Source organism: Molothrus ater, chromosome 6 (assembly GCF_012460135.2).
Source record: "Molothrus ater isolate BHLD 08-10-18 breed brown headed cowbird chromosome 6, BPBGC_Mater_1.1, whole genome shotgun sequence".
Taxonomy (NCBI): domain Eukaryota; kingdom Metazoa; phylum Chordata; class Aves; order Passeriformes; family Icteridae; genus Molothrus; species Molothrus ater.
In genome coordinates, this window is record NC_050483.2 from 26146443 (window position 1) to 26174251 (window position 27809).

The 27809-nt window shown below is 40.3% G+C and overlaps 1 protein-coding gene and 1 pseudogene across 1 annotated transcript; both read right to left on the bottom strand.

Moving 5' to 3' along the window:
- The window catches only part of LOC118687330 (cytosolic phospholipase A2 epsilon-like), a 36781-nt pseudogene extending 31956 nt beyond the window's left edge, over window positions 1–4825 (bottom strand).
- Window positions 4826–10647: 5822 nt separating this feature from the next.
- LOC118687471 (cytosolic phospholipase A2 epsilon-like) lies at window positions 10648–26816 on the bottom strand. The gene is made up of 20 exons (XM_036384462.1): window positions 26739–26816; window positions 24221–24293; window positions 23102–23238; window positions 22574–22705; window positions 21053–21093; window positions 20309–20351; window positions 19610–19679; window positions 19246–19415; window positions 19023–19103; window positions 18241–18278; window positions 17438–17573; window positions 16653–16789; window positions 16022–16244; window positions 15201–15315; window positions 14735–14872; window positions 13343–13450; window positions 12599–12790; window positions 11978–12144; window positions 11411–11597; window positions 10648–10856 (listed from the first exon to the last, which is right to left on the bottom strand). The coding sequence occupies exons 1-20, from the start codon at window positions 26781–26783 to the stop codon at window positions 10648–10650; spliced, it is 2442 nt and encodes an 813-aa protein (XP_036240355.1). The 5' UTR covers window positions 26784–26816.
- Between the last annotated feature and the right edge of the window lie 993 nt (window positions 26817–27809).

Here is a 27809-nt window from a genome sequence, read left to right on the forward strand (position 1 = left end):
AAGTATGATAAGTAACATTTCTCTGCTCCCTAAACCACATTGTATCATTTTTCCATTTGAAATGTCTTTCTTATTTCTGGGCTCCACATTTAATACAGCATGCAGCTTAACAAATTTAAATGAGATTCAAACATTTCACCTTGAAAAACCATTAAATATTTCCACAAACTACAATATCAATTTCTGATGCAGAAAAGCTCCAGATTTCTTACCAACAGTATTGAAATTGTCATCTGGCTGGGTGTATTAGGAGATTATTGGAATTTAATGGACTGATCCAAAAATTTTTTGTTGGAATTTTTTTAATCTAATGAGGATCTGCATGTGTTCAGCACACCTCTAGGAAGCTCAGTGATTAAATTTTCTAAGACATTATGCAAGCATTATTAGGCCCATATACATTTGCATTGAAAGTCCTCCTGAATGATTAAAATTAGTGCTTATGAAAGAACATGAGATTAATAGGATGACAAAGCATCCTGCTTCCTCTTAGAGATGGGCAAACGTGTGAAATCACTGCCACTCTGACTGTGGGTATGAGTTTTGTACCAGGACCTTGACTAACAGAAACTAGAGACAAACGCAATGACTTCTAGAAGTCTCATTACATATTTTTCTTATGTGAACAGAGGAAACAATATAAAAAGTTGTTCTTACAAGAAGAACAAGTTAAGACAATTTGATCATCTTACGTGGAGTATTCCGTCCTTCCAAAAGTTTGATTTCTTAGGTTTCATTTTATATCTGCATTATCTTTTTTTGTTGTTGCTTTTTGAAATAAGCACATTAATTTTATCACGAAATGCAAGTGCTAAGTTTGCTTTTAACTTCCTTTCTCACCTTCATTGTATTGAAATTTTCTGGAACTGCTTAACTGAAGCCAGAATTGGATAATCTACAGCAGTAAGTTAAGGAGAGTCACAAGTCTCTCCCATTCCTTGGCTGATGCTTTACTTGATGTGAGCACCTGCATTTCTGTAAAAAAAAGTATTAGAATCTTTTTTTTTCCTGTGAGAATGGTGACAAGAAGCCATTTAGACAAAAGTGATTGTAAACACAAAAGCACACACATTTTCTATTTCTTCTGCTACTACCTACCTGTGTCCCTGGCTGAAGTACCTAGAAGAGTTTCAGCACCTCAACTGAGGAATGACGACATTTGTGACGGCTGTCAGATCGAGGTCATGTTTCTGAAATGTATGGAAGCTAATGGGTGTGAGGTTTTTACACGAGATCCTGTTTTCATTTCCCTTGTCATATTGCACCTTTGCTTTTAAGACAAAAGGAAATGAGGTGGGGGAAGAAGCCTTCAGCATTCCTTAGGAAGCTGACTAAAAGTTGCTTGTTGCCTGGAAATTAACTTTTCTTTCCTGACTCAAGCCTTCCCTATATGAAATTCTTGTTCTTTAAGCTCAAGTCAGAGGTGGCCAAAGGTACCTTTGACTCAAAGCTGGCACTGGTATTAAATTTCCTAAATTAGTTCAAAGTTCAAAATTGCTTTTTGCTATGAAGCACTATTCTTTTGAGGCAAACACATCCTTTTCACAAGGTGCGCACTGAGGATATACTTGACTATGACTTGACTTGACTAAGTCATCTGAAAGTTAAACTCATAGTAGAAGTTATTTGTGTTTTCTCTATATTGAGTCGATGAAAAAAAACCATGGCAACTGCAAGTAGTGACTAAACACCTCCACACTGGATTGTTCTGGAGAAGCCTTTATGTCGAGACCACACTTGACATCTAACTTCTGAACGTCTGAAGGTAGCTAAGATGAATCCCACCCTGGGTAATCAGCATGTCCTCTTCAGTCACTTGTTTCCAAAGTTACTGATGCTAAGGGAACCTGACATTGAGGAGCCTGGTTTTGTTGTTAGCACATGATTCACCCTGTTGCAATGTGAAGCTGCAAAACACCCTTGGGCAAAAGCTCCATTATAAATGAAAATCCTCTCTGGTATCCCCAAAGAAGAAGTTTTGTGATTACCAAGGTGGCAGAGAATGCAAAATTCAATATGGCTAGTACCAGTACAAACTTCCAGCCATACTCAGGTTAAGGATCACCAAAGGCCCCCATGGTGGTGAAACAGGCAGCCTGACTTGGGACTGTTATCCATAAAGCACAGGCTGTGCAGCAGTAGCTCATGTCCTGGAGCGTTAAGGGAGTAATATCAAGCAGGGTTTTCTGTGAAATTCCAGGCTGCAATCTGCAGGAGTTCAGCAGCAACTTTATAAGCCTCTGAGACAAGTTTGGGATAGATGGGAAATCTCAGAGGGAAAGACTGACACGGGAGGGCTGCAACAACTCTCTGGGGAAATGCACTACTGACTCGTGGGGCAGAGCCCCGGTTGTCAAATGATACATTTAGTGCTGCTCAAAGAACAGAGAAACTTTGCTGGGCCATCCCAAGATACAACACTTACGGCAATTTGGGGGTCTATCTGCCAGCTGATGAGCTAGTGGTGAGACACAGTTCACCCAAAGCTGCCCTGCCTTGAAACGAATTTAATTTAAAGTTTTTTTCTGCAATGATTTCTTTTCCCCTAACTAGTCTGATGGTGTCTTAAGACCACGATAAACACATTCTAAAACTACAACTACAACTGAGTTAGGAATTCAATATTAATGCTCAAAGACATGGGTTGGATCCAATTTAATTATTAAAAGATTTATTAAAGTGACTGCTAAGGACAAATAAAAAATCAGATAGATTTTGTGTTTTCTTTCCACTTTAGTCAATCATTCTTCACGATTGCTCTCTTCAGACTCTTTCCCATCCTTTACAGCTTCTCTGCAGCCTACAGACTCTTCATTATGTCTCACCCCTATACCATGGGCTTTTGACATCAGGTGCTTCAGCACATTTTCCTCTCAGATTTTTCAGACCACCTTTCTGAACATAGAGGAAAGGGAGCTTCACTGAAATCCCTTCTGGTTTATTCCTGATTACTATCTTTACTAGAAACATCCATGTTCTGTTCAGGGAACAGGTGAATGGAGCTAATGTGCATCAGTATGATGCTTCAGGCATTGAAAGTATTATCACATTGTCGTCCATCTGAACAAAAGCAAAAATTATCAAGTCCAGATCATAACAATCCCCACAAGAGCAATGCTGAATGTCGTTCACAAGAATCAGGCTTTAATATGGCAATGACTGTGAGACTGTGCCTGATTCACATAGCTGCTTCTGGTTACTCATATGGTCTTTATTTGAACAAGATAAATATATATGTCATAATGAGAAAGGTATACATAAACATATTTATCTGTAATTCAAATATAGATTAATAGAATCTTTCAGGTTGGAAAAAACCTCTAAGAACATTGAGACTAACTGTTACTTTAACGTCACTGAGTCTAGTGGTGTTACTTTAACACCACTAAATCATGAAGGCATTAGAATAGAAAAAGGGAAATGGCTTGAGAAAATTTGGACCATAAGGTAAAATCAGCAGAAAAAGGAGTGCTTCTATTAACTTAAAATATTAACTTGATTTTAAAAGGTCTCTATGCTCCTCCCCATGACAAATAGTTTAGATATTTGTTCTTACACATACGCTAACTTTACTCAGACTCAGAAAAAATGTGTATTCAGAAAATATTTCAGAAACTCTCCCAGAAGTACTTAATGTCCTGGACAAATAGTGATAGTACCTCATATTTGCAGAGTTATTTGGTCTGTTTATTCTTTCACAGAACATAATCTCTCTTCTGATTTGACTCATAGAAGACCTGTGCATATGCAAAAATGCAATACCTCTTTATTATGGAGCTTATATATCAATTTCTTAAATTAGTCTTTATTTGTAAGGCACACCCTGCCACGAGTATTCTAGTTCTAGACATTGGGACTGCTAAAGCAACTTATCCAGAAATAACTGGCCTCTAAACCTTTTCAGCTGTAGTGGGTTAATGGTCTCTTGCTATCTTAATAAAATCAGCAAGTGCTGGAGAGGTATTCCTTTGAGTTTACTATCCTTGTCTAACATATGTGACATCATAGGCTAACACCAGCTTTAAATTTCCAGTGTTCATTGCAGTTAGCTCCAAGGGATAAAGTACATTACAAAAAAGCTAGTTGATACATAAATCTGTTGGTCACCAGAGCGCATTTCCTGACTATAGAGAGAAAAAGGCCATTTCCCATGAGAAGTGTTTGAGAGTCCCAGGCAAGATCAAGGGAACCCCAATGCAGTGACAGGTTCGGTCCTGATTCTGGCCATTCCTCCAAGCCTTTCCCATTGTTAAGCAGGCTCTCTTTTACCTCCTCTGTAAAAGCGGCCACAGCACCTTTCTGAGTGCATTGCCTTTCCAGCCAAGAGATGTATAGCCAGCATGCTTCAGCACACATCAGGAGACTGCTTTTCTCAGCATGGCAATGCCTCATGATTTGGTATGATGAAATTCCTAATTTTTCTGTCATTTTCCATGTTACAAAAGATAATAGAATGGTGCATTATGAGACCACAGCTCACATCTGATGCAGATGTCCCCAGTGTGAGAGCCCTGGTAAGAAAACACAAGCTATGGGAAGAGGACATCCTTAGGGAAGGCATACCCAGAGGAAGAAAGGCTGCCAGCCACTGTGGGCATTTCCCACCCCATTTGCTGGCTGAAGAGGAAAAGGAAGCACAGGGTTAGGTGATGTACTCACTCCAGCTCATCTTGCAGTGCTGAAATTCCTTGTGTCCCTTCCTTGTATGAGAAAGGCCTGGCTGTTGCAGAAGCTCTCACATCCAGTATCTCCCTTGTGTGCTGTTCATTCATTGAGCAATCTGAACTCATGCGCATGGCAGCCAATCTTGCCCCATATACAACATGTTGTCACTGGGAAGATGGAATGATAGCCTTTCCAGGGCACCTGGTAGGTCATGTAAGCAGTGCTTAACAAACCCAGGCTCCGTTGGGAGTCAAAGCTGCCCCTTGTTCCATCTGAGCTATCACCGTGCCTCATGCCAGCTGCCCCTGGGATGGGGTCTCCGTGATGCTACAATACATGACTTCACATCGGCATTAACAAAAAAGTGCCATTTCCTGGGGACTCCACATGGCTTCACAGTTGTCTCTGGAGCCAAGTATGGGAGAATTTGGGACTGGTAAGCAAAAGAGTCTCACCATCATTCCACATGCTCCATCTGAATAAAATACAAACCTGTAGGAATCTAGTGTGGCCACTTACTCACAAAAGGGCTGATCACAAAGATTAAACTATGTCGACAGCTCTGTATGGAACAACTTTAAAGAAACCATTGCAAAACATCTTAAGGAAGTGTTTCAGAAATGCGTAAGGAAAGAAACATTCTCCGGGAGATCAAGATAGGCAACTTTGTAAGTACATCCTATTACATGTGAAATTAGATCACCATTGCAACATTATACTGTGCTAAAACTCACAGACATCAAAGTCAAGCATGACTCCTAGGTCAGGTCAAGAAAACAGATTAAAGAAGAACAAATTCTTAGTGGTGAACATTGCTGAATAGCCATTACAATAAATGTAAGGGAGCCACACGTTACTAAAGCATGTGGAAACCTGTCTAAACAGCTCTTGCATTAACTCTCACATGTGTTTGATATTTTGACCCTGTGTGATGTAACAACTAAAACCTACTCAGTTAGATCACATTGCACAGATACAACATGAAGGGAAAATTAATTATTTGCTGCGTTTCTACCAATCCAAGACAATAATAAACTCATATGTGCAAATAAAAAGGAAATGTTTATGAAGAGAAAGCAAAATGCTATCAAAGTTTTGGACTTATTACTTCATATAAAAAGCAAAATAATTACTAATTATGCAACTAAATCAGGAATGATAATAAAACACTTGTATTCTATGTTCAAAAAGATGACACTACATGTTTCATTAATGAATAATGAAAATGATCACATAGTCAAACAACATGTAATAAGACAGAACAGAGATCATTCTTACCAATTAGTTTTTAAAACATTGTCTAGGATTCTTTACTATCTATGCTTCAGCTATTTTAATTCTTGGTATACTGCAGAACTACAGAAAAGATGTGAATATTGTGCCAATTTTTAAAAGTAGCGAAATACCTGTGTTAAATGAAGAATTGGTTTCAAGTTGCATACATTCATGACTTTTATGCTTCATACATTTTGTACAGCATTTGTTAATGTTTATAATATATATATAACTTTTAGCATACAAAGCGATTATACACTGAAAACTGTGCTCCACCACACAAGGGAGTGTTTTGCCAAAAAAAGATTGTTGATGTGTAATTAGTTGGCCTTAGGACAGTCATTAACTAGTACAATTTACTGTCTGGACAGCAAATGGTTCCACCCAATCAAATTCCATATATATGTGTGTATAAAAACACTGGGGAATATTTGGAGTAAAAGATTATGTCTGAAACACTTTGCATGAAGGCAGAAGGAAGAGACCTAACTCCCTTGCATGTGAACTGAATGCCTACCCATATGGTTCAGTAAAGTGCTTAAGAACCATGTAGCTGTGAAATAAAAGAACAGGGAAAAAGGATAGGAAAGCTGGTGGAAGTTGATATTAACAAAGGGATATAACTGTGCCTTTCTTTTTCTTTTAATTTTGTTTTTCATTTTCTTTCTTTTTTAAACTTTGTAAAAGTCTTACTTACATTTGGACTATGCACAGAAATTCTTTAATTTCCTTATTTTAGGTATGTTATAGAGGTGGTACCACTGTAAGACCAAAACATGTGCTGTCCTATGGATGCATTGATCTTGCAAGGCGGGTTACTGAAGCTGCCTTTAAGTGACCAGCGTGCACCAAGGTTGCAAAGGATGTCAAAGTAATTACAGGATGTCCTCCCAGAAATGTGCATGGCATAGCAAAATGGCAATGAAAGGTAACTGCATGAAAAGAGATCTTTCTGAGGTTAGCATTAGCTAGAGGTTCCCTGTAAGGTGATGAGCAGTTTTGGTAAGCTCTGATCTATCTCTGGTAGCCAGTCAGTAGGAAATAGTGTTTTTCAATATGAAGAAACAGATTTTGTTCTATCCTGAATATCACATTTTTTAAAGTTTATTGTGCAAAGATAGTAAGATCTTTTAATGCAAAGACTGAAAAGAAAGTCTGTATTAGGAAGGTAGAGAATATTTTTTCTAACTGATTTCAGAAGTAGTCCTCAGTGATAAATATCACTGTAAAGTTTTCTTTTGAGGAATTTTTAAGAGTTTTCCAGTCTCAAACTCTATTGAACATTCTCATGAGTGCTTTGGAAGTAAACGAGGCACCCTGACTCGCCAGATTTGCAGAAGAACAAAGATCAAGGGAGTAATACTAAGGACAGGGAAATCAAAGAATTATCTGATCTGCTTGATAGACTGGCCTGATTAACCATGGTAAAATTTAATGCACTGGAGTGTGAGTTATGATTAAAGAGCTGCCAAATGTATGTTTTAATTTCCTCCCCCATACAAAAGGGAAGACTGGAGTGTGGAAAAAACTAACTAACCAGCTCATGGAAGACAAACAACTGGTGAGAAACCTTTAATAGCAAATGAGGACAACTGGATTCTATGTATAGAAACTGGGAACTCCTTTATATGTAAGAATATAAGAATAACAAAGCAATGTTAATGTCTCAGTGTGTAGCAGTAATGGGAAGGGTACTGGAGTCTGCATTTGATAGCGGACAATGAAGAATTGGAGTGAGTGCAAGAGAAGAGAAAGAGCTGGATACGTCAGATAAAGGGGGGGTTTATAATCAGAATTTGAAGGGTTACATCTACTGGTTTGACAAAAAGAAGGCTGTGATGTAAAATATTTTATAAAATTGATCCTAATAAAGAAACAGTGGTTATGCAATAGCTTTTAAGGTACTAGGAGAAGATGTAATGTGCTAATATCTGGGCTCTGACCAAAATAAATGAGGCTAGAAACAAGGTGCATACCCATTGCTGGAAGATGATCACTGACCACAACATAGCTCCACAAAATGTGCTGACTTCACCATTCCTGATATCTATAATAGAAGAGGATAATTTTTCTTCAAGATAGACTTTGGTCAGCCACAGATAATCAAGACTGACATTTCAGTAACTGCATGGCAGGAAGCAGTCTGACATCTATCAAGTCTAACAACATGACCTGATGGTACTTCTGGCTTTTATAAGCCATGGAAAGAAATCAGATTGATAATCTAGTATTAAAAAGCTCATTTGTTATTTTACTTGTTCTTCCACAGCCTAATAGTAATTAATCAGAGTTACACAATTGAATAGCTCTGTACAGTGTTATAAAATGGACTTATCAAAGAAGTGCAAGCTGGTAGGACCATTTAGCAAGCAAAAGTGGGAAAGCCCAGAAAGCTGTCCCCTGACATTCTGCTAAAGACTTATTATGTACTTGCAAACAAGGATTGCAAAGACAAAGGATGCAGTCAAGCTAGGTATCTCTCCAGGTTTAGCTTTACATCCAACAACTTTGCAAGCATTCTTCACCTCTCTTAGGACCTTCCAGACTTATTTATTGCACTCCCTGCTGAACTTCCTCTTCAGGTTTCACATGCAAAAGGTGTAAAAAGCATCCCTTAAACTTGTTGAATCTTGAGTAAGGCCTATCAGAAAATGTCTAAAATGAGACATTTTTTTAAATGACCACAGTGGATTCAAAAAGCCTATCCATTTGATGGGCATCCTAAAAGAAAAGGCAAGCACAGAGCCACATACGATATACCCAGCTCCCCACTAGCTTGGGAATGGCTGGAGCTGGAAGCATTGGTGATACCTGTAAGGAAATTGCATCTGCCCTGCTTGTAGCTACAAGAACCATCACCTGAGATGTGCACACCTACCTTGCAAAGAAAGTGAACTGGTCATGAGAAAATCAGTCCAGCCTCACTACAACAACACCAATTCTCAGACTTTAATTCTGGAAGGATAGGTGCAAAGTAAAGAATTGCTGAGAGGCAAAAACCTGTTTATAATCTACAAAAAAATATCTTCCAAGAATTTACCCTGGTCAAACCACACTATTAAAGCTACAACTTTTCAGCAGTACAGAAATAAAAGCATGATTATGTCCAGAGAGCTCCCTTGTAGGAACAAGGCAAGCATTTCACAGGCACCCCTCCCTGTCATTGACACTTCTTCTCCTCTGTATTCTAGAACTGAGAGCTGCACAGAGCACTATTGTCCTTGGCTGGCCTGTCATTGCAGAAACACTGTGTCCTGCTGCCTCTGCCAGACTGATGATGCTGATTAAAGCTTCAGAGTAACACAACTCAGCCAAGCACAGTGTGAATATCTTTATCTACTTGTTTGGAAAGCAAAGATAAAATCCTCCACATTAGCCTTGAAACGCACCTGGCAGCCACAGAGACCACCCCAGCAGCAGCCCACCCTGCTACCAACACTGCCATGTAAACCCAATACAGGAAGACACAAGATACTCCAGAGACAAGTATAAATAGGGACAGGAGTGGCTGGAGAGCAGCCCTGCAGAACAGGGACCTGGGGGTGCTGGTCAGTGGCAGGCTCAGTATGGGCCAGCAGTGTGCACTGACAGCCTGGGATGTGTCAAGCACAGCATTTCATATTCTAGTCTGTATCTTCTGCATCCCAAGGAATTTAAGTGTTACCACAGGTGGTTTCAGTAAGCAACAAATTGTAGATAGTCTACTGTTATGTACTATGAGAAACTCAATCTAAGTTTAACCTTTAGAAGTAACCTTCTAAAAGCACTACAGCAAAAAAACCTCAAAACCCAAAAGTCCACAACCCACAGAAAAACATATAACCATCCAAAACACCAACCCAAAACCTGACAAACCAACAAGTCTGCAATTGACATTGCAGACTGCAATGAAGTCTCCCCTCAGCCTCCTCTTCTCCAGGCTGAACAGACCAAGTCACCTCAGTCACCCCTCATGGGCTTCCCCTCAAGGCTTTTCATGGTTTCAGTGCCCTTGTTTGGACACTCTTTCATAGCTTTATATCTTTCTTGTCACATTGTAGCATCCAAAACCACACCAGGGACTAGAGGTGAGGCCACCCCTGTGCAGAGCAGAGACAATCCCCTCCCTTGTCCGCCTGGTGATGCTGGGCCTGATGCACGCCAGGACAAGCTTGGCCCTCGTGGCTGCCAGGGCACTGCTGGCTCATATCCAACTTGCCACAGACCCCCAGGTCCCTTTCCACAGTGCTACTCTCCAGACTGCATGTGCTTTTCTCTAAGCATGCAATGTGCCATGATCCCAGTCACAAACCTGTCCCAAAGGTTGCTGCTTGTCTCAGGACCACCTTGCAAATACAAAACACAAGCCAAGTTAATAAAATATGCTTTTAATGTGGTCTGCCCTGAAGATGTCAGGCTTAAACACTTAAAGCTCTTTCTCAGGGCAATGAGCACCATGTTTATTATCATTTTAACAACTTCTTCTTTGTGGCTCCCCATCCTCTGTACCATACAACGATTCATACTCCATTATTGTAACTGAATTGCAGCAGATTTCTGCAGTGAAATTCTTTGGAGAAAAAGTTTTTCTTCAGTCTTTTTTGTTCGCCTGAGATTACCATTTAGTGGAATTGAGCAGGAATGCTTTGAAGCCTGCTGGCTAATAGTAAGAGACCTTCAGTCTCCCAGCAGGTTAAGGGACTTAAAAGTACCCTGTCTTGTCTGACATTATTTCTTCATCTGCCTTTTCCGTGCCACTGCTGTGTGCAAGGCCTGTAAAATGAGGTCCTCATTGTTGAGGATGTTGTATTCACCCAGCTGAACCAGGCAGTCGTACGCCTTCTCAGTGTACTGAAGAGAGTATGTTGAATATGGGGAACAGCAGCCGTAGAGATCAACTTTGCCATCTTCCATCTCTGACTCTGAGCGCTTCTGACCTATGAGGAAGGGGTGAGAAATCACTGCTGAGAGAAATCACCCTGGTGATAAGCAAGCAAACTCTTAACAGAGGAATGAAAGGAGGTGTCTCTCCACAGAGAGAGTTCACAGCGTAAATTACTTGTTTGGCTTTAATTTTTTAAAAAACCAAATAATTCTTATTCAAATTAGCAGCTCAGTCCCTGGCTCAAGTGCATACCAGAGTGGCTTCACAGGATGAGGGGAGAAAAAAGGGTGATTATTCTTACATGGTTCTGCAGCCTAGTTCTTACCTGTACCTGAAGGTACCTACAGTATGTATCTAAGGAAGTACACATTAGTAGAAACATCAAAGTTACCTGAAAGATAATTACCTGCAAGATAACTAGCTTAGGGATGGAAACACCACAGCCCTTGCATCAAATCTCACATGGTTAAAAAAATTAAGCAACAGAAATGTTTGATGTACTGAAAAGAGTCAACAGTGAAGTTCAAGAGCTGGAGTGTTAAATATACTCCTTTTAATAGGCTGTCCATGATGTAAAACTTCTTTTTAATATGTCTGAGTACTTGCCTGGTGCTTTGTATTTTTGGAAGGTATCATTAACTAGCGGGAAAAATAGCAGTACTGGTGCTCCTGGAGTCTCAGCACCATCAAAGAGGTAACACTCCTTCAGCTTTTTCCTGTCTTCTTCACTCAAGTCCACCCTGGGAAAAACGATTCCCTGCTCAGAGCAGTACTTGCAGGTCTGGTCCAAAGCCTGGAACAGAGCAATACTAAGACTTCAAATAGGATTTTAAGGCTCAGGATTTCCTGGAGTCCAGTAACAAAGTAGACATTTTCTAAGTTGCTTGTGCAAAAGCTCTTAACCCCTAATCAAAAGCACTGTGACACTGGACAGAAGTTTTTTTTGTGATTTTTTAAATGTTTTCCTGAGTCTTAGCAAAATACAGTTTATCTACAAGAAAAACAAATGAAACTACGTGCAGCCTATAAAAGATGCTTTGCCCTTCATCATTAAGCTAAAAATGCTAAAGGTTAAGACTTTTAGTAGGACCAATATAAAAAGCACCTAAGTGGTAAAAATTATAGGTATACACATATTGAAGAAGACATAAAGACTGTTTCAATTACTCTCACCTGTATCTGGGATCCTGCACTGTAATTTAAATGCAGGATGACGTCCACCTTCCTCTCTGGTTTTAAAAGTGGCATGATACTTGTATTGATGAAAAATCCAGTATCTACCAGAGACAGGAATTCATCTGATTGTGTCAGCTGGTTGGGAAATGTGTCTAACACAGTATCTGAAAGAAAAAAATATTCTTGCTGTAAGTGCAAAACTTGCTAGCCTGTTTTTCCACCCTTGCACAATGTCCACAGAGCCTTAACTGGTTACAGTCCTTGGGGAAGGGAGATTTGCCATATCCCTTCTGCTCTGCCCTCTCAGCTCCAGTCACATGCAGTTTTGGACCTATAGTAACAACATTCATGGAGGGGGTTTACTGTGCCTCCCCACCGAGTGTGTCTTGGAAGAGAGGAAGGACCTGGTGGCCCAGCCTCCAGAGTTGAGGGCCACCAGCAAACCACTGACATGTAAATCAACACCACTAGGTCCTGCAGCATGATCAATCACAGATTGATCTAACAGAGGTTCTGCCCAAACCTGGGGCAGAATCAGCCTCCAACCCCAGTAATGTCAAATTTGGGGGATTGTTTTGTTCAGCTGCTTTATTCTCTCCCCAGGCCCACAGGTCTTACCTTTCCACCTGCAGAAGTGGGTGTTCTCCAGGTAGTGGTTGTGGATCTGGAGGCCCCTGAGGAAGTTGTGCTCCTGGGCGAGGCAGACGCGGTCAGTGAGAGCGGCGCGCAGGGCGCTGCCCAGGGGCCCAGGCGGCGTGGACAGCCGTGTCTGCAGCTCCTGGGGCTGCATGGGCAGTGCTGGCTCCTCCTCTGCGGGGAAAAACTGGTAAAGTCCACCTGCCCAGAGCAGGGACAGCCCTCAAGAAGTCAAGCTAAGTAATAAACCCTGATGCTCTCTCTTTTTTAAAGGACCAACAAGCATAGGTGACCAAACAAAACAGAAAATGAGAAGCTACTCTCACTAGACAAATACCACTTCCTTACACAGTCTGGGCTTGGATAAAAACCCCCAAGATACAGAGTCAAGCAGCAATAAAAGTCCGCTCCAGACATACACATATTTGTGGAACAGGCTTTGGAAAAGGACATGTATTGAGCTTCTTCGTATTACTGTGGCTCCCAGTTGAAGCAGTCAAAATCATTTTGCTTTATTAATAATTTACAGATCAATATTATTATTTCTTAACATTTTAATCATCTACCAGCATCAGTGTTGACCCCTGATAGATCACAAGACTGGAGATTTTTAAATTATTTATTTGTACTTTGCAATTAAATTATTTATTTGTACTTTGAGTTATATGAGACATATAAGTCCATTTAACAATAAGTACACAGTGAAAAAGAAGTATAGCTGTTTACCTATATTGTCAATATGGTCCCGGGTCCACCTGTGCCAGAAATCTTCTGATGAATGGGACAAATTCCAGATATATAACACATTGAATGAAAATAAACTACTCCACATGCCTGTGAAAGAAAACAGCTTTCTAATTCAAACATTCAGATATCATGAATCTAAAACTGTTTTGATGAAACTTGTGAAGTTTGTTTTTTGTCATTTTGTTTTAAAAGCATGGTGTGTCATTTTTATTTGGCTGCTGGGTTTTGGACCTTATTTTTGATATCCAGTTTTTTGTCAATGTTAGACAAAAAGATCTTTGTGGAGATCTTTGTGAATTAATGGAGATCTTTGTGAATTAATATGGAATTTTTATTTTTAGGAAAAACTCTCAAGTATCATGAAGCTTGTACAAAAAGAATGAATGAAAGTTTGCAATCCAAGAGATTTGATGTGAAATTATATTGGTAAGGGCATAACTACAACACAATCTTACAGCCTCTGCTTTTGTAGGATTCCCTTTTTGAGAATAAGCCTGTTAACACACCAAGGGTTGTGTATATATATGGATCAGATTTGACCATGAATTTTTGAGCTTGAATAGCAATTTCTTTGGTTATCCATTAGGGCACAAGTTCTCACTGTTTCTTCATTCAGGGAGTGCAAATGTGGGACAATCCAGCACAGACTGAGGTAAAATAGTACAGTGTCTCCTTCTGCTCAGTCAAGTGGCCAGTCAAAGAGAAGTTTGCTTGTGAAGTCAGTCACAAGCTGACAGCTTGTCTATTTGTCAGGAGAACACATAGCCATATTCTGCTGCAGCCAACAGCAAAAATGTTTTGAGGATGGCTGTGTTGTTTTCCCCCAGCCTTGCCCAGGCACTGTGGACTGGAGCCAGGGACATGTGGCCTGCTCCTCTGGAGCTGGAGGGCCTGGCACACTCAAACACCCTCTGATGCAGAGAATCAGCATAAAGGCTAATGTAAAATGTTTATAGGGAACATGCCAAATACTGACCACCTGTGAGACAGGCAATAGGCTCAGAAGTTCACCCTTCTGGGGTAGCATGGGCTGAACCATAGATTCACAGGGACCTCAATTTTATTGTTGTACTGGAAGCCATACTATATTTTAATTCAAAACTAGGTTAATAGTGTAAATAACTACTGTAAATAACTGATTGTCCCTCTGAATTTTCTTCTTTACTGTAAACTGAATCCATTATAGTAAGTATTAATTTGGCAAAAATATATTTATCCTCTCTGGCGAAACTGCCGTCTTAGTCCTCCACCTATTAGAGTGTAGTTTATATAGCTCACATTAAAAAAAAAAAAAACAACCAAAAAAAAAAACCAAAACAAAACCCCCAAACAAACAAGCAATAAAATAACTTGTTGTTTTTAATAGCTTACCTTCCAAGAAGCAGATCCTGGATTCAGGGACCTTCTTCATCAATCGTCCCATGAAGAACTCACTGCCAAAATCCTCGGTGCGAACAAAAATTCCATATTTTTGCAATCCTACCTCATATGGGGTGAACTCCACCCATTCTGTAAAAAAGAACCCAGAGAAGAGAGAACAATGTTTTATTACGGCCCTCAAAATATTTTTTGAGTCTAATATTTCGGACCAATAGCAATGAGTTATAAGCATGCTACAACTGAAGACTCATGAATGTGGAAAGACTTTGGAATATTTTTGAGTCTGTTGCATAGACAGTCAAACTTTTACCTGACCACAAGGGTATTATATGAATACACATCAGCTGAGATTCTGGTCTTCAAATAAGAGGGCGTTTTTAGGCTGTCTAAAAAGACTGTTCCATGATTTACCACCTTAAATATAAAGATAAATGACTCCAAGAAGTCTCATAATTACCTTTGAAATCCAGAGTGCTGTAGTTGTTCTTGACATTGACTGCAGTGTAGATAGGAAGTGGGTTCTGACCATGATCAATGGCCCGTTGCTGATCAGAGAGTCTGTGGTTGTCTTTCTGTGATTCCAGAAATACGGTTACACTGAGACAAAAATTAGCATGGCAATATTCTCTGCATCTAAGCTTGCAGGGCAGAAAAATTCCTGCCTCTAATGTATGATGTGTGCTTGGCTTATCTTCTGAAATGTTCCATAAATTTCAAAATTCCCATAGACATTCTGCTACTGAAAGAGCTGCACCCATCCAATCTGATACCAGATTATTTGATGATAGATTAAGATAAAAATGGAAAGGAATAATAAAGAGCAGAAAGCAATACTTTTGATATAAAACATGTTATTGCATTGTGCTGCAGCTTTATGGAAGACCTCACACCTTTCAAAACTCTGCAGGTCCTTTTGTTAACACCTCTGACCGGTATGCCAATATCTGCAATTTTGTTATTTCTAAACAAGTAATTTGCAGAATTTGAAAAAAATTCTAAACTGTACTACTATTTCAGTAATACTATTTCATTTAACTGAATGTTAGTCTTGGAATTTTCTCAGAAAAACATATTCAAAATTTCACAAGCAAGAATGCTGATTTCCACCATGGATGAGTATCTACAAGTCTGGCACCAAAGTTTTGGAAATGGCTGCATATTTGCTTGCACAGTCTCATAAACTGCTTTTCTCAGAGCCAACAGAAAAAAATCTTCTCTAGAAATAAATCTTCAGAAAATGGTAAGCCACAGTAAATGCTGCTTTGTGATATACTGTACCCCATCATGCAAAAAAGATTCCAGGACAAGCCCCCAGAGATCTATAAAAGATGTTTTGCGGCCCTCTCTTTTCCGCTGGCACAGCTGCTTTTTGTAATACTTCAAATGTTCCAAGGAGAAGGAATTTATTTTGCATTTTGTCATATGTTTTCGAGCCTCACTGATTTGCTTGTCGAGATCCTTTCGTGACCAGTCAGCATCTCTGTACAAGTTTGACATGGTCCTAGGAAGAGAAATACATGTTGAAGAGGGATAAAAAGCACACCAAGGCTTGAGGTAGGCAATAGCTACATTTAATGTTTCGGGTTTAAGTTCTTGATTAATGCTTCCTTTCTTCAATTCCCTATGAAACTGTCATGCTCCCTTTGAAGTCACAGTCATTACTCCTTTCAGAACAGCTTGAACAATTTTCTATAGACCATTCTTAGAAAAACGCTTGTTTTCATATAGTTGCAAATTATGTGACTTTCCCCCAAGAAAAGACTTTATTCTGTCAATTTTGGAAGAAGATCAAGAAGTAGGACCGCTGAGAAGTTGTTATAGGTAAACTACTGTACATGAGCCCCAGCCTCCTTCGGCACTTTGGTGTCATGAGGGAGACTCCAGCCACGGGCTGCCCAGTGCCACTCACCATGTGGTACCAGACAAGCCAGTCAGGTAGGTGGCACAGTCCAAGATATTGAGCTTCTTGAGCCCCCTGAGGCTGCCATAGAGTGCGGTCAAGGATCTCATCCCTCCTCCCGTGGTCATGATGGCCACCACCGGGCTCTGTGCAACACAGGGACAGAAAGGGCGGGCGTCACACAGCAGGCTGCACCTGACCGCAGAGTGATACATAAAGCCTGGCACCACCACCTGTGCCCAGCCACAGACTCCTTTCTAAATTAATTTTACTGAAATATAACCTACCATTTATTTTATAAAGGAGAACAAGAATAGAAGCAATGACCATTAGAAATCTGACACTTGTCTCCAATGTGTTCAACAGAGATGTTTGGCATGAAACAAATAAAAATGCATTAATTCAAACCAAAAGAGACAGTAAGAGAGAAAAAAAATCAGTTAAAACAACAGGAATTAAAAAGAAAAATCACAGGCTGAAGAAAGGAGGGACTATCAATAAGGATAACAATAGTAAAGAGTGAGGAAGAAGCCATTCCTATATAAGGAATATCTGGTCTGATTTCTAGGAAAGGTGTAGCAGGAAAAGGGTTAAACTCAGGATAGCAACTGCAAAGGACACAAACAGCAGAGTGAATTTAGAGGTATAGGGCAGTATTGGAGGTGTATATATAAGTTTTAAGATGAGGAAAGATCAGAAAAACTTTTAACCGTGAAGAAAAAGAGGTTGTATTATGCCATTAAGTTCCCACTGCTAAGCACTGGTGATATGTTTTAAATGTTTTCCCTACAGACCTCATGGTCCAGCAGATCCTGTTCCAGCTGCAGAACCTTCTTCAGAGCAGGAATAACATAATTCTTCCTTTTGCAGAGAAAGTCTTGTTCCTGTATGCAGAGGTCAAATCCTAAACGCACATCAAGGTGGTCTGGGCTGAAGCAGAGATTAGGTAAAAAAAATATTCCATTTTAGTGTTGGTAGACAAACTAGGAGTTTCCAATGCAAAGAAATTAACCTGGTCCACAAAATACTACATTTACAGGAGGTCCCTTTCCTACACTCCCAAGCAAGTATACAATGCTGCATGAAAGAAGGATAGAAAAAAGGACTGATAAATTTCTAAGCAGCTATCAAAATAAAACATAAGGAAAGATATTTCTGCAGCTAATTTCTGAGATACCTGCTGTCTGGATTCTCTCATATTTTAGTGAACTGAGAGCTATAGGAAAAACTTCTCATACTTTCTTGAATTAGGGAGAAATTTTTCCTACTTCATAATCAACAATGCCATGTGATAGGCTGCGCTCTAGCCCAGTGTTAAAGGTAAAAGACTGTGCTGACCATAACACTGGGTGGCATAATTGACTTGTAATATTATTTTTTCTATTTTATGCATATTTTTTCATTATCCATGTCTCAGTATGGGTTATCTAGATGTATTACACTATACTACATGCAGTTGCTTCCAGCTCATGTGAATGCCATATCACCTGGTCACACCACCTACAGTCCAGCTGTGCCTCCTCCCCAGTAAAGAGCCTAGGGTGAGGTGAGTTCAGCTTAGTAAAAGTTAACCTCCAAGAGTGGCCAAGTCTCTTACCAGTCTTCTGCCTTCGCATATAAACCGTATCTTTTATCCTGGAAAGCAAGAATGTGAACAATGAGTGCTGACAACCTGCTTCCTCCCTGCAGCCTGAGGAAGAATTTTGTCTTGTGCTATCCTAGCAATGTGGGTATAAATCAGGTGCTCTGAATAATCAGGAGCTCAAATAATCCAGCAGCCTATGCAAATTGACTGCAGTGTTTTACTGAAAGGGAAGCTGTTCAATAATTTTTAATGTTGTGCAGTAAATGTAACATCTGAGGATAACTGCTGTTTACAGAGTCATGATAATGTACACCTTACCCATCTCTACTAACAGTACCTCTTAGGCAGCCAGCCAGGACTATGATTCTACACAGCAGTATTTGTTCCCCTCTTTCTGTGGCTTATACTCCACAACAGCCATGATGCCTTTTATTCTACATGGATTTTTAAAACCATGAATCTCAAAGTGTTTTGTAAAGCATCGTCAGCATCAGCAGGAGTGTGACAGTCTGACGCTGCCTCAGTCAGTTCAGGTGCCCCACTGGTGTGTGAGAAGGGGAAGAGCAGAACTTCAACATTCACGTGAAGTATGGATGGAGTAGCAAGATGCCCCACCTCTATTCAAACAGAACAAGGTACCACCTGGCCTGATTGCTGAAAGACCCATCACTGTTAGGCTGTGGTATTTTGTCTGCAGGCTTTCATTGTTAGAAAGTACCATGGTAATCATCAGGGGATGCAGATTTCCATATCCAGGTTTCTCAGCCTCTCCCAGTAAAAAAGCAGGCACTCACCTCTGCTAAGATCATGTTTTTTCCACTTGGAATGGAATGAAGTTCCACATTTGGAGAGCTTGTATCATACACACATGAGTGCTGAAAAAATACAAATAAACCCAGGTTTATATTGTAAGGAATGTCAGCTCTCTGCCCACAATGCAAATTAATGGTGTCTATTTATGGTGTCTACTATTTTACATGCCATTATTATGTTTTTTAAAGCTCAGTTGTAACATACTGAGGAGGGAGGTCCTTTCTTCCCTGGTAGTGTAACATCCAGCATTGGCTGCTTGTATCTGGCATAGTGGAATTTGGCAGGACAGGAGGAGCTGAAGAGCAGATTTGACCCCAGCACAATGTCCTGGGTGCCTTCATAAGAGCCTTGCACTTTAAAGGAGAATTCTTTTTCTAAGGAAATGACACAAAAGCAGACACAGATTAGTTTTCTCATCAAAACTGGTAACAAAAATTCATACAGAGTCTATCACAAGGCTCTTCTCATGTTTTGGATTTGTTGGGGCTTTTTAATTCTTACATTAATCCAATTGTGCTCATAATATTAGCACATCAGTTAAAAATAGCTGAGGGAGAAATAACCTTACTTGATTTCTTCTCTTTTTTCTTCTTTTTCTTCTCAACCACCTGAACTTCTAAGCAGCAGATTTTGCGAGACTGTAAGATGTGAGCAGTAAAATACATCATGGCAGGGAATTTTCCCATATGACATTCTGTTTCCTAGTCTAAACAGGACACAACCAGGGAAAGGCAGGAGTGCAGTGTGGATGAACAGGGCTTGCAGAAGGGAGAAGATGAGGACAAAGTGAAAAACAGTACTTTCAGGATCCCAGGGATGTAAGGATTGTTTTAAACACAATTCATGTGCAAGCAAAGATAATAAATGAAAAAATGTCAGGGATGGGAAGTCCCTGTGTAAAAAGCACAGTTTTGAATGTGGGGAATTATATGTGCATGGGACAGGACAAACCCTCTCCCTTCAGCAATATGGGAATTTGGGAGGAGTGATGTCTAAGGAAGAATTCACTGCTGCACTGCTGTCTCAGACCTAAACCATGTGTTTCCTTTGTAACCCTGAATGGGTGCTGGCATGGGGGATTCCATGCTGTTCCAGCCACAGCATCTCCAGAGGTGTCATCCACAAGGATGTGTCATGCTGAAGTGGAAAATGGCAATGTTTCAGTGTTGGCTGTCTCAGTCAAGGAGTATGTTGTCCTGATGACCATGAGTCAAGTGAAATTAAGTGTGGCAACAGGAGAAGAAAGATGATGAAATACAACACTTACCACTAGCACTCCATTAGTAATGATGGTTTCAGGAGGGCCTGAACTAGGAAACAGAAACACAAATGCATTTACAATAACTCATTAAAATTACAGTATAGTTCATGAGCCCCACCCTTCTCCTGATTTTCCTCTTGCATATTTTTACCTGCATATTGGATTTGAAAGAAAAGTCCCAGGAGACTTGTTGTACAAGTTTCCTCACTCTACTATGTCAAGGCACAATTGTCATCCTACTGGCTCATCTGGTCCTGGAGCTCAGCAAAAAAAAATGCCAAAGGTGCTCTGAGGCCAAACCATGTAGCGATTTTGTGCTGAGTCCCAAGCTAAGGCCAAGGATGGTTTCAGGGAATCCACTTTTTTTTTTTTTTTTTTTAAATCATGCTTTGTTGGACAATGGAACAATAAAGGTACTGGATCAGAAATCCAGTGTATTATTCCATGCTGTGTTTCAAAGGGAGCTGGACCCTCTCACTGATCTCAAACACAAACGCATAACAAACCAGCAACATTCTGGTCTTCAATAATGTTCACTACATTAGACAAAGAAAAGGTTTTAGGGTGTTCTCCCTGTTTGCCTGAAGTTCATGGGAGGTCATCCTGGCATTCACCCATTTGTCGACACAGCTCATAGCACAGATTCCTTGGGAATGATGCACTCTGAACAATTAGACTAAATTATTTCATGCCTCTGAATTGCTGTTTCTTTTTTTTTTCCAGATAATGTTGCCTTTCATGTTTACTTACATATTATCCAAGGCAAATCCCACCTCCAACTCCTCTTGTCGCTGGAAAATAAAGAAAGGAAAATGATTTTGGTACTAGTTTACTGGCAATTTTCATAATGCAAGAACTCATTCTCACAATCTGGGTATGCATGCACTGCTTGTGACCAGCAGAGCATTCAAAACAGAGGCACACACCACCTCACATCTGTGTGTCTTTAGCCTCAAGATTCTCTACTGGTAGGAAGCTTGTGGATGGCTGTCATAGCAGTTTTTAACACAGAATTTGTTTGACTTGCCTGCTTCTGCTGGGGCCTATGGCACAGACCTAGGAAGAGATGTCTCATTCTGAGTCTGCCAGCAAAAGGAAAGGGGACATACTGAAGGGGAGAGCCAAAGCCTTCTGGTGTCAGGAAGAGAAATGGTGACATGCCAAGCAGTTGTGGAAGAGGAAAATCTCTTTGTCGGGCAACAAGTTGAGGGCTTTGGGACAGAGGTAAATGAAGGCCTGGTCTGTGAAGTGGTGAAAAGAGTATAATCCTCAGGGGAAAGAGGGCACAGTCAAGAGGAAAAAAAAAGTGGAGACACAAGGGATGATGAACAGCAAAGTGAGATCATGCTGTACGCTACTTTGTTGCTCAAATTACCCACTGAATTAAAGACACCAAGAAGTTAATAATATAGGACAAAAAAGTTTACAAAGGCTTGAAGAGTATGAGCTCTAACTGGTGTAGCTGTGCAAACAGAAAAAAAAAAGGCTTGGATATGGCACCTGTAACCACTCAAAGTGATCAGCTGGGTTACAACTAGCCAAAGTTTTAATTTCACCAGAGCTTAGTGAAGTCCACACACTGCTCCTTTGGTATTTTGCAAGGAACAAAATTGTCAAATAAGGCATTTTAAGACAAAGAAGTGCAGTGTGGAGCTTGGGTGTGTGTACATAAGGTAATTCCTCAACTGAGGGACATATGAGATGCACAAGAAACTGGAAGGGAATTGGAAAAGGCGAATGATAGACAGAACATACTGGGAGATGGGATGTACAATTTCAGTCTCCCTGGACATTCAAGACTGGATTATTTCTTGCTGCCAAACTGGGTGGCATGACTTAGACTTTATTTAAACACCCGTGCCACATTCCATAATTAGCAACTAGTCTGGCTTGGCATTTAGTTCTGATCACAGAGCTTTTACTTCCTAATTACTAGGCTAAGGAATAGGTTATGACAAAAGCATCACCTACTGGCATGGACACCCTCCTTGACCCTCGATGGGGACAGGTTCAGCAAAGTAACAACTTTGCCAATACACCTGAAATTTATGAGCCTCTGTGGCCAACACCAAACCCTTCAGTGTGCCTACAGATCCAGGAGTAAAGAGGTTTTCCCATGTCAGAGTGAAAACCACCTTATTTTTATGTGGCTAGGCAGCTGACACACAACAAAGAAAAAAGGCAAAATTTTACAAATAACATTTTAGACAGAAAAGCTAACAAACACAAATTATTTTGCCAAGCCATTTAGTTTCTTATTCGGGACCTCACCTGTGAATCACACTTGAAGTGCATGAAGACTTCCTCTCCCAGGGAAAGTTTGGCTATATCAAAGTACACTGTGAAGAGGTGGTCATCCTGAGTAACCACGTCCTTATCATAGAGTGCCAGCTCCAGCACATTCTGGGAAAGGAAGGAAAGGACTTTAGAAATATGTCAGGTTTTATTCGAAGCAGGAGATCCTGGGGACAACTGTTTTAGTCAGCTGTTGTGAGAAGTGGGAGGACATAAAGAAAAAGAACAAGAAGGGAAGGAAGTGGAGAGGAAATCAAGTCCATGTCAGCATCTATGAGGTGAAATGAGAGGAAATCACAGACATTTCAAATGCCATATTCTACCTATGGCTGAGAGAGACAGTAGTCTTTCATGGCATGGAAAACCATCACAACGATGAGTTATTCTCACATCTTTCTGCATCTTTCCTTGCCTCATGAGAAAATTGCTTATGTCCCTTTGCAAAAGGATAAAACTTCTCAGTAGCTCCCTCGGTCAGTTACCAGAAATGTCCCAGTTCAGTACCTTGACCTGACTCTGGATCCTGAAGTAGAAGGTTTCATTCCAGACTGGATCTTTGCAATTCTTGATGGCTTTAGTCTGAAATTTGTCGTTTGAAGCAGTTGGCAGCCACAGGATCACGTAGCAATCAGTTTGGCTCACTGTATTAAAAACACAAACACATCTAAAATGAGCATTTGCTCTAGAAGAAAGAATTAATTGAAGAATATGAAGTTCTGTTTTCTATGATACAAAATGACATATTTGTTCAACGTATTTGTTCTGTTTTCTATGATACAAAATGACATATTTTTCCAACATAAACAATACAATTTAGGTAGGAGGAATGGAGAAAAAGGAAGGGTGACATTACTTTTCTCTAAACAAATGTGATCATAAATATAAAAAAGACATTAAACATGAAGGGTTTTCTCCTTCTTCTATGTCATCAAACAATAAGTTCAGCCAAGGATAAAAAAATCCAGGACAAATGCAGGAAGAATTAAGGAAAAAAAGTGATATCTTCTCATTTAGCCAAACAGAACATTAAGAAAAAGCTTCCTGATTTCTGCATAAGTAAAGATACAATCTTCTATTATATTTTGGTTCCAGGCCAGCAGAAGCCAGAGGAGTTACAAAATGTAAAAACACCTGATGGGCTTCTATCTGGGAATGCTGGCACACAGAGAATTAGGGTACAGAAGTTTGGATTACTTAGCATTGAGAAAACTGAATACAAGCTAAATTTGAGACAAGCCTTCTCATCTTTCAGTATTTACTCAATTAATGCAACCATTTTGTGTTTGTCACATAAATGTACTGCAGAGGAAAACATGGGAGATCTTGCCATATTTTTTTGCTTTCAACAGATTGCAGAGCTTTTACTGTTCCTTTTGGGGACACAGAGAAATGTGCGTGATAGGCACAGCTGTAACCTAATGGAGTTAGCTCAAAACAAGGGCTGATGCAAAGAAGAGCAACATACTCTATGTTCACTGTTGGGCCCAGGACACCAATAACAGAACTGTCTCCATTCATGGAAGAAATCTAGAAAGCACCTCTTCTTGGAGCAGGACTAGCTAATCACCCACAGAAGTGAGAGGACCTCCATGAGCTCCTCTGTAGAACACTATAGATACTTACAGACATCTGCCTGGTGGATATTTCTTGCTCTTATGACTCTTACAGTCAGTAAGTAACACAGAGAGGATTCTATCTGCAGGGAAATAAACAAACATACAAAAGAAAGGAATGAATGCTAACATTAGATAGCATATTTAGAAGACAGAAGTGATAAAGAGAGATAAACTCCCAACTCAGGAACTTTAGTTGAATTTTCAATTTGATTATGAAATGGCCTATACATTGTTTTCCTCTAAAACATCTAAATCAAGTACTAGACTGAAATACTTCTTTTCTTTTAGAACATGATATGAGGATTTACCTTATTAGAGCATTTATTTGTTTCTTATCTAAAATCTGGCCACACAAAGTGCTAAGATTCAGCACTTGATTTTAAGATCTGAGAAAGAGATTGCTGCTTTGTGCTTCCACCATGCTACTCACTATGCATGAGTTTTTAATTTACAGGGATATAGCTGCCCTCTTGACCTAAGGTCACCTCTGACTTCTTGTGAGAAATTTCTCTCTAGTTTTGAAGTATGTAAACTATTCACATCTTGAGCTTCTTTGCAATGTTTTGCCTAAGAAGTGTAAACAGTGTTTCACACCTGATAAGAAACTCCTGTTTTTTCTTGCGGCTTCCCTCTTTCATATTAGACCATGTTTCTGACCTCGTGCATGACTTCTTGGCCTCTCACATTGCTGTTCTGATCTCATATTGGAGATTTGAGTTCATATCTTCTCTCCCTTTACCATAAAATAAACAAATAAATACCTTCCAGATAACTTATTATTTCTACTGTCGTGGAGAGGGGGGAAAAGACACAACATACTGGAATATAAATTCACAGGAAAATTTTGTTCCAAAAGACCTGAAAGACACTTAGCACAGGGCCATGGACAGGTAAAGAATTCACTTATATTGCAAAATGACTATAAAAGACCATTGCCAGCCCTGAAGCAGCATTTGCATGACACTAACCTCATCAGACCCAATGAGAAAGAAGTGTGACAGAGGCAGTGCAGGAAAGGAGAGCAAGACTTTGAGTTGGACTGTCTGAGCAGAACAATTTGGTATGTGATCTGTTACTAATGTCCATTCACAAAAAGGGAAGTGCCTCAGTGTTCATAGGCTTAATGGAATATACATCCATGTGAAGTCTCTCCAAATGTTTAACCTGAGTGTTACAATGCAGGCAGCCAGGGCTAATGAATACAATGATGTTGAGATTGGGGGCAGTCAGAGAGTAGTCTAATGAAGAAACAGTAAAATCAGCCTTCAAGTAACCAAAGTATCCTGCTCTGGGAAAAGACACCGAGAATATTTGTGCTGTGCAGCTGCACACCAGGTCACTGGGTGTGCAAATCAAGGGTATCAAACCCCTGCAAAGGGTCCCAAGAGTAGCTGTGGATCAGACTACCAAGGGCACTTGAATTCATGTCTACAACCTAACTCCTAAAGGCACAGAAATGAGGCAGGTACAGAAAGTGCTCAGTAATTACAGAACCAGTAACTGATGCTGCTAGTGACTGGCTTTGGAGAAGGCAATTCCTGGAAGGGCTCAACTCAGTTTCATGGATCAGATCCCCTGAAGCCTGGATTATCTTCGTGGTAATCCCAATGCGTCAAGAAGGCATTCCAGATTGAATAAAATACTCAGGTATGTGGATGTGCCCTGTCATGACCAAGGATCCTTGGCTCAGACATCACAGAGCTATAAATAACAAATGACCAAAATCCTGTCAGCTTTGTGAATTTTGCCTAAAAAATTTTAGGTGTTTGGTGTGCTCTGAAACTGCTGCAACCCCTGAAGCGTAGAGAGTTGTATTGCAGGGTGTATTTTCTCATCTTTGGGTTTTCCATCCAGCTAATCAAGAAAAGGTTGGTTGTTTCTTAAACTGTGAGCACAACACCTGCTGCTCAGCAACTTTACTCATCACAAAACAGAACAAGGGAGATTTCCTTATTATTATTAAACGGCCTCAAACTAGAGAGAGGAAAGGTAAAAATCTTTTCTAGCACATGTACACATCTAGTCCTCTCATTTCCTAGAGAGATTTCATGTCTGAAGGTTCCTGGAAATCTACTAGTTTTTACCAGAGGCCAGAAGAGGGATTAATTCAGGTGTTGAAAATCCACTTTAAGATTCTGCCATACTATTATGAGAATAAATGGCATAATTTCCCAGCTCTTGCCTTCTACACTGGCAGGAAACTTGTCCTTGTGCTTCAGCAAGACACGTACAGAGAAAGCCAATTGAAACCCATCATTTTAAAGATATCAGTCTTGTTTAAACAGACATTGTTCCCCATGTGCCAAGGACAGGAAGCCACACTAGGAATTTAACATGAAGCAAGACCATGTAAGTAGAATGATCAAAGTGATAAGTGGGACAGTGTCTCATGGAGGGAACTGAATAGGTTACAGTAGCTAATTACATTGTTTGGCAGATGCTGAACCCTATCTGCCTTCACTCAGCCTCCGCCCATCAGGAAAGTCCCTTTTACAGTTTCCTTTTGAAATTCTCCTTTCCAGTACCTTTGTAAGAGAAGTCCACTGTTTCCCATCAGGATTCAGCTGCATAGCTCCGTCTCCTTGTTGAGAAGTTTGAGTGATTAGCTCCTGGAACAAGAAGGGCCAACGTTATCCCTGAAAAAACCATCATTTCTCTTAAAGGCAATCCTGTTTGGGAATGGAGAACTTCAGAGCCACAGGGACAGGGAGCCCATGGTCAGGGCTGGCTGTAGAGCCCCAGCAGGACCGGGGTTTCCTGCAATGCTCAGTGCCTGGGCTGTGCTTGCCCCACTAAGCCTGAGCAGAGGCGTAGCAGCCAGGTAAGGCCCGCCCTTCATGACACAAGGGGAGGGAAGCAGCTCCTGGCCCTGGCTGTTAAAGGAACAGCAAACCCGTCTCCCATAAACACACCCTGTTATTAATCTTTCATCTTGAAGTATACCTCCATGTTACTTAATACTTCTTCTAAAGTTGCATATATGGTGTCTCTCAAATTTATAAAACCCCTAAATATTCAAAATACTCCCCGTTGTAAACAAGCTCTTACTCCCCAGGTAGTTTTCTTTTTCTTTCTGTGAATTACTGTAACTTTAAAAGTTTCAATATTGAAGCCTTGACTTCCTTCACGCTGCACAGAATAATTATAGTCAATGGTAGGTCAATAAAGGAGTATCATCTTTGCACTACTTGCAGCACAACCACTTGAGATCCCAGATGCCTTGCTTTGCTCTGCACCCTTCTTACCTGAGACAAAATCCCATCTTGGTCCATTCTGGTCGTGTTCGCACACACGTTCAGTGTTATCTGTGGCAATGCAATCTCACATCTCCCAGCTTCCACAGACACCAATGGTTCAAATGTCCCAGGTGCAGGTGAGCAACTATTTTATAAACTGACTCAGAGCCCCACCTCTGAAGGGTTTCTTAAAACCAGTTACTCCCCTCCCATTTTCTTATGGTAGGAAGCTGAATCTTGTGGTCAAATAAGTAGGAAAAAAATACCTTTGCCCATATAGCAGGTGGAAGTATTGTGTTTGAGTCACTTTGCCCTATACTGGCCAATGGCAGGTTTAAAACTAAACACAAGAGAAGGATG